This window comes from Notechis scutatus, chromosome 1 (assembly GCF_049901735.1).
Source record: "Notechis scutatus isolate UNSWTSFEM ecotype Mainland chromosome 1, rNotScu1.2, whole genome shotgun sequence".
Classification (NCBI taxonomy): Eukaryota; Metazoa; Chordata; class Lepidosauria; order Squamata; family Elapidae; genus Notechis; species Notechis scutatus.
This window is the reverse complement of record NC_142009.1, coordinates 189,695,703-189,703,446: the sequence shown is the minus strand read 5'-3', so window position 1 is coordinate 189,703,446 and position 7,744 is coordinate 189,695,703. Positions and strand designations below refer to the sequence as shown.

At 44.6% G+C, this 7,744-nt stretch overlaps 1 protein-coding gene across 1 annotated transcript in view; it reads left to right on the top strand.

The window, feature by feature from the left end:
- Positions 1-873: 873 nt before the first annotated feature.
- ITGA6 (integrin subunit alpha 6) overlaps positions 874-7,744 on the top strand; it is a 64,611-nt gene continuing 57,740 nt past the window's right edge. The window contains exon 1 of the mRNA XM_026677705.2: positions 874-1,247. Within this exon, the coding sequence (XP_026533490.1) occupies positions 1,096-1,247 (152 nt within the window). The 5' untranslated portion in view covers positions 874-1,095. The remainder of the gene's footprint in view (positions 1,248-7,744) is intronic.

Here is a 7,744-nt window from a genome sequence, read left to right as displayed (position 1 = left end):
CTCTGCTAAACAAATAATTCCCTCAACACTGTCCAACTATTTACAAAGTCTGCACTACTATTACTATTAATCTTCTCATCACTCCGTATCACCCATCCCCACCCACTTGACTGTAACTTTGTCACTTGTATCCTTACGATTTATATTGACTGTTTCCTAGTATGATTTGATTGTTGATTGTACAATATGACTATCATTAAGTGTTGTACGTTATGATTCTTGATTCTTAACGAATGTACCTTTTCTTTATCTATACTGAGAGTATTTACACCAAGACAAATTCCTTGTGTGTCCAATCACACTTGGCCAATAAAAAAAGTATTCTAATTGGAAGCTTAAGAGCCAGCCACTTTTTCAGGCCCAGTCAGAGTCCTATCCCATGATCTTGCACCATGGTCTGAGAAATCTGCAATTTCTCCCCGGTTTTTTATAGAATAATTAAAGGGTGTGAGATTTCACCCAGTTGAATGTTCACAGGAGAACATTAAGAGCTTATGAATTCTCACATGCAAAAAAGCATCCTCCCACCTTTCAGTTCTAAAAGGGATATCTGGAGAAGTCCTAGGATACCTCAACTCCAGCTTTCATGCATGAGGCGGAGGTCACCCACAAACCCGGTGCCAGCCCTAAGACCTGACCAACCCAACAGATTCCCGGATAGGCAAGGCTCCGTTAATCCCAGTGGCGGCCTTCACACGTTCTGACCTCACGCCAACGCTGCTCCTCCCAAACTTAAAAAGCCTTTGGCCCCGGGCGCTTCATAGTTGGTGCGAGTCCTTTTTCTGGGCAACAGGCGGGCTGGCAGGGTAGGGTAGGGCAAGGCGAGGCACTCCTGCCTGGTTGGGGAGAGACGGGGCGGGGCTCTTGGCTTGTTCGTTCGTCACTTGGTGTAAAGCCCGAGCAAATCTCTGGAGAGAACAACGAGCCCATTCACAGCGGCCGCAAGGGGAGCGGCGCCGATCAGTAGCCAGCAGGGCGAGGGGCGCCCCCCGAGAGTGGCTTTCCTGGGGATTCCGGCGGGCGGAGCAGCAGCAGCAGCGGCGGCGGCAGCGGCGGCAGGATCGGTGGGCGCTCTCTCTCTCTTCGGGAGGGAAAATGCTTTCGCTTTTCTACCTGTGCCTCTTGGCTGGAATCGCCCGCGCCTTCAACCTGGACACGCAGAACGTAGTCAAATGGGACGGCGAACCCGGCAGCTTTTTCGGATTTTCTCTGGCCATGCATCAGCAGCTGAACCCGAACAAGAGGCTGTAAGTTGGTCCTTCTCCGGGGCGCGGCTGAGAGGAATCTCGCCGCAAGCAAGGGGACTCGGTCGCTTGGGAAAGGATCGGGGCAGCTGGAGAGAAGGGATCCGGGGCAGCGGGGAGATCGGCCTGTCCAGCCATGCGGCGCCGGGGACTCGCTTGGGGCTGGGTGGGAAGGTGTAGCTCTCTGGGGCTGTCGATCCGCCGGGAGGTCACTTGATTGAAAGAGCCGATTGTCGCTTTTTTTATTTATTTATATTTTTTGGGGGTGGAAGTGGAATCGGGCAATTCAAAAAACCAAAACCCCAACAACTGCTGGGATTGTTGTTAAGGAAAGCGCGCGCAAGCCCTGCAGGTGGGATCCGGCGGGAAGAATCTCGTGAGTTTTGTTCCCTCGGGACTGATGGTAGCTCGAGGTGCGGGGGAGGGTAGCTTTTGAGGGTGTCTCGCGGCTCCTTGACGAGAGAGGGGCGTCGGGGGCCGGTTCTGAACAGCGCTCCGCCCGGCCTTATTGTGGGGCAACGTAGCTGGCGGCGCAGCTTTTGAAGTTTGTGCCTGAACGCTGAAAAAAAAACACGGTGTCCTCGTTGCACTGCCGCAACCAGAGGATGGGAGGTGTGAGCAGGAGGTGGCGGCGAACCGGGCTCACTTCCGCCGGTGTGCTGCGCTGATCTCTTCCTCTGCCACCCGAAGTCGGTTGTAGTTTGATCAGCGGGTCACCGCGCGCGGCTGTTTTTTTTCCCTCTTTTCAGTAGAACAAGTCAAACCAACGGGTGGGGAGAGGGAGGTGTGTGGGGGAAAAACAGCCACCTGTTGGCTGGCTCTGATTCGCCTGGAACCAGATGAACTTCAAGGAAGCGGGGCAAACGGATGGGAAGAAATCAAAATGTCCGAACGGAACTGTTAGGTTTGTAAAGCTCCGCTTGTTCTCTGCGGTTCAAACAACCTGGAAGTCCTACCTGGTTGAAAGTGACTGGGTTGTTTTGTACTTCATGGAGACTCTCCAAAAGGGGCTTTAGAAGAACACCGTGGGAACAGTCTGCCCCACTGTGCCATGCATTCTTGATTCCTGCTCGCAAAGGGTGTTTGGTGGAGTAGGGGAGGTCTTGCAACAAAAGGGGACATTTACAATTCTACCCCACCTCATCCAAAGAACAAAAAATCAGCATTGCCAAAGAAGCAACCAGAGTAGTTTCTCAGATTCAAAAAAAATAAAAATAAAAATGGAGACTTAGCATGCCAATTCTGAAGGTATCTTTGAAGAACCTTTCCATTTTATGCATCTTTTACCTTGTACTAACTCAGCTGCACTCTGCCTTGGGTATTTCTGCCCTTAACTTCCTGTTTTTCTGCAGATGCAAGGGCAAGCCAAGGCTCTTCATCCAAAAAGTGAATCCAAAATTGGGAGCGCCAGCAATTCAGGAGACTCAGAACAAAATCCACTCTGTCTTGCTTGTTCTTGGGCAAGTTATAAAAAGTAAAAATCACCTGCCAAAGAAACCAGACTGTTGCCCATTAGAAGGACTGCTCCAAAGTCAGCCACCACCGTCATTACATCAGTATGTCTTGAGAATTTGACATCAAGAAAGGGGTATTTGAAGAGCATTGGTCCAATATTTGTGCTTAAAATCTGTTTTGCACTGGAGAAAGAAGGTGATGAAGACATGAAATGATACCTGTGTTACTTTCAGATGTAGACCATGCTATTACCCAAAGAAGTACTAAGCCAACAGCAATTATGTGGTTCAATTTATGTGCATTTGAAGGTTGGGGATTTGGAGAAAGAGGAGGGAACCAGCACTTTAGTAGCAGTGTAGAGTTTTTAGCATTTTTCCCCATTACCTTCTTGTAGCTTTTAGTGTATTTTCTTTCATTGCCTTCTTACACTTCAAGCAGTTTTGTAAGGTAGTTCAGTACTATTATTCTCAGGATAGCTAAATGTGGTTAAGGCAGCACAGAGAACAACTCACATAAAACCAGTGATTTCCAGTTCAGAAGTCAGTACCATACATGTTTTGTTAGATTTAAAAGAAAAAATTCAAGGAAGTAGCTGCAAACTTCTATCATTTAATCATCATGATGCAGCCTTCAAGGAATTCCTATAATATGTTTCATGAGCAAAGTTGAAACAATCTGCTATCCTATTTATATGAAATAAAAGCAAAACTGGGAAGAATGAAGTAGAAGTGGCAATGCTCTTTGGGATTGACATGACTGGGTCTGAACTACAGACTTCTTCTGTATTCATTTTTTTTACAACTTCCTTCCAGGAGTTGCATTTTTATTTTGTTAGTAGAAAGGAATTGCTCAGCTCTCCTTTCTTTGCCCTGCGGCTGGGAGAGCTGCCACAAGTGTGAACATGTGCTTCCTTGGGTACATCTGACTCATGCCACAGCTGGCACGTACCCAACAGTAAATCAGCTCACCTTTGAATTACTGTATGCTTCTTTTCCAACAGATTCCCACTTTCTTTCTTTTGGTGGATATAAGCACCATGCAAACTCCTAAGCCTTGGTTCCAGCAAAGCATTTGTAAACAAACAACTTAAGACTGCAGTTCTAGACACGTGTATCTGGAAGTAATTTTTTTTTAAAGATGGCAAGCTTCACTTTCTTAATGTTTATCTAGAATTCATCTCATAGCAGAGGGGGAAAAATTAAATGGGGCAGCTGTAGACAAAAATTATGCAAAAGAATGAAGATTGTTATATTTAAATAACTATGTAAAAGTCACAGAGACTTTTTGTAGTCTTATTACAGTTGCCCAAATTTATTCAATCATATAATTTAGACCGTATTAAAGATTATGATTGCCAAAAATGTCTGCTGGTAGATGTCAAAATCAAGGCTGTATAATTGAAGCCCTGCCTGTTTACATGTGTGCAACAGTGATGTGAGAACAGAAGGAAGGGGGCTTGGATCATACAGATATCACCACCATCTTGCAGCTTTTCATGTGAGTGTCCCTGCCACATAGAGGATAATTCATGATCTACATTATTGCCACACAAGAGTATCAGCCTAACCCTGTCTACATCAGGGGTATCAAACTGGCGGCCCGTGGGCTGGATGTGTCATGCCCAGGCCACGCCCACCCCAGCTCCGCAAAGGGGAAAAATGTCACGAAATGTCGCTTGACAGCAACGTGATGTCATGAGATGGACACCCGTGGTCTACATAAACCCGGACCCTGTTTGAACACAAAAGCCAAACTGACATGAAATCAGTATCCAAAGTAGTAAACAAATTAGGAAAGAAGGACAAATTGCAGCCAGGTGTAGTTGTTGGGAAATCTGGACTATGTCCAGACACCTGAAGTCTCTGCCCCTGCCCAAACCCAGTTGGCCTTGATCAGACCTGTTTTGTTCTTAATAAAGAATTGAGCTTTTACATAGCTGCACATTCTACACTTTGACATCTTTCCTAGCCTGTGAAGACAATTCACTGCTGGCTTGACACAGTTGCTGGGCTGGAAGTAATTTGTTTGACTCCTGGGATGTTTCTTTCTGGTGTTTTCGTTATCTAAGGAGAACTGAAGATAGGATTTTGGTGGTGCAATGCAGAATAAGATAAATATATGTAATTCTAAATAAACCACTGATGGAGATGTTTTGCTTTGGGTACTCTACTTGGTACAAGGAATCAAGTGGATGTTATAGAGATACATGTATCAGCATGATTGCTCATTCCTAATCATTGAGAATGCTAAAGGATTCTGGCTCCAGGTTTTTTTGGAACAAAGTTGCTGAGTCAGCTAGATTGTGTAGATGTGTCTCACTATAATATCCCTTAGTTGTGATGAGACTACCCCAGTAGGCCATAACTGTTTCTACAGAGGTTACATGACAATGTCCTAGGCTTATTACCTATTGCAGTAACTTATCTCCTGCTGGAAAATTGACAGTGATCTCTTACTCCTTCACATTCCTGGGGCAGCAAAAGTCCCATGGTTGAAGAAGATGGTAAGTCTTGCTATGGTTGTAAGTAGCCTGTGCTTTGGTCTACAGTTATATAAGTTATACCCAATGATCAATACAAAAAAAGTATTAATACATTGAAATTGAATCCAGATCAAACAAGGGTGTGACAGGGAAGTATTAATTCCAGATCAATAATAAAGTTTATATTCTGGAAAAGGTAATATACTGTCTCAGAAGGAGCAAATAAGCAGTTGGAAGGTGTTTCTGCAGGTGTATATCAACACTTTCCCATGCTTCAATAACAGCCAGGAGTATTTTTTTTAATCAGTTTTGATTGATAAGCCAAGTTAATATTTTCTTGGAGGAAAATGTCCTTAGGACTTACCTGCACACACAGGCTGATAACTTCCAATCTTAACTACTAACAGCAAACTGTCCTGGAGCTGTCTTAAGTTCACTTCCCTCTCCCCATCAGTGGGGCAAAGTGGTTGAGCAAATACATGTGTGTGGGACAGGAGCACCTTCTGAAACAGTTACATGAGCCTAGAAAAAGATTTTAAAGATTTTTAAAAAATTTTTTACTTGTTAAAACAAGTAAAAAACAGATGCTTTTCTGTGAAGGACATCTTTAGAAAGATTTGCCCAATCATACTGGACTGTAATTCACAGGGCTTGGATCTAGTGATTTAAAGGCTCTATTTCGATATGGTTCTCTCAAATTTGTTTAGGAAGACGATGGTTGCCATGGGCTTCTGGAGTTAAATTATAACTGCAAAACTTTGGAAATCATGTCTGCCTCTGTACATAAAGTTAAAGATGGGGAGAGCTAAACAAATACTGGATTTCAAGTGGGAAACTGAGGATGGACCTTTCTGTGAATCTATATATGACATTCACTTGGGGATCCTCATTTAAGCCACCATCTCTATGTCTGTCTTCATGGGGATGTCAGGAGGGATTTTGTCATGCCCCTGGTGGAGTCTGACTCTGAGGGAGAGGAGGAACAGCCAACAGGGAATGGAAGTGTGGCTCAGGAGGTTGTGGAGGAGGCTGGGGAAGGGCAGAGGCTGGCTGAGCAGTCAGAGGAGGACCCAGGCCCATCCCCTATCCATCCTAGGGCACGCAGGGAGGAGAGGATAAGGAAGAGACGTGGTCTACTCGGGAGGAGAGGGCCTTGATCCTCTTCATGGGCTGCAGGTGTGAGAACTGGATAAGAGTTTGGACCTGCGTACTGGCAAACACTGGAGACAAAGCATGTTTTATTTTGGTTTGAGGTTATCTTGGCTGGCATCCTTCCAACAGACTGCCTTGTTATCTCCTTGAATTTGGTAAATACTTCTCCTGTTCCTTTGTGGAAATTTCATCATTGTAGTTTGTTTGGTTTTTATTTTCACCTCTATCTGTTCATTAAATTCAGACTGTATTGCTTTCTTTTGAAGACTATTTTTGAGTACGTTTTATCTCCAACTGAGAATTATTGAACAGTGGGGCCAAGTTGGAGGCATTAAAGGACATTTATTTACGTTTTGGATTGTGTTACGTTTGTGTTACACTCTGGGTCATCACAGATTTGAATCTACAAAACCTGTTAAGGGTTGGGGCAGAAAGAGGAACGGAAGGAAACGCACATGAAATATCTGCTGGAGCGGTGGGGAATCTGGTCTTTCTTTGGAATTGCAAAATAAGCAGTGGCAGAGTCATTGAAAGTGACCCAGTGAAAGAACAAAAAGAGGCAGCCAACAAAAAGTTCATAAATATAGCTCCAGAAATGGCAGATTTCTCTTCTCTAGGAGCTATGTGTATCATAGATATGGGTTGGCTTGCTACCCCAATGAGCAGGGTTTCATCTGTTGAAAAAATTCATAAATTTGACCTTGCTTTGTTCATTAGGTCAGGGATCCCCAACCCCTGGGCTCGTGTGCAGCTCCACTTACATGAGTGGTGGGTGCTCGCGCTCACTCAAAGGAACTGCGTGCGTGCACATCTGCCTGCCATTCACATGGAACCATGCCCTCTCCCCGCCCTCTTTCCAGGCCGCCAAGTCATAAAGGTTGGGGACCGTTGCATTAGACAGTTGTATTTGGGTTATGAAGTAGCCATCTTGGCCCTACTGATTCCGTTTGCGGACACATGTATTGGCTGATTGGGCAAAAGGAGGAGGAACTTAATAAGATAATTCCGTTGTAGCAATATCTTAAAGCACTGTTTGTAAGCTAAGAGTCCTTTCTGCATGAACATACAAGGCATGTATCAGAATTCCAAATAAAACAAAAATTTGAAAGACCATGGTAACATACATAAATTGGGATCAGTTTATTTTGAATAAAACATTGATAACAGAAGCATACAAAAAGATTATCTCAAAATATATATCCGTGGTAGTGGTGGGGGGAAAGGAGAACTAGGTTTTACAAGGCTGTAACTATCTTATATGAGGCTCAGTGATTAGAGTGCAGTACTGCAGGCTACTTCTGTTGACTGCTGGCTGCCAGCAATTTGGTAGTTCAAATCTCACCAGGCTCATGGTTGACTCAGCCTTCCATCCTTCCGAGGTAGGTAAAATGAGGGCCCAGATTGTTGAGGG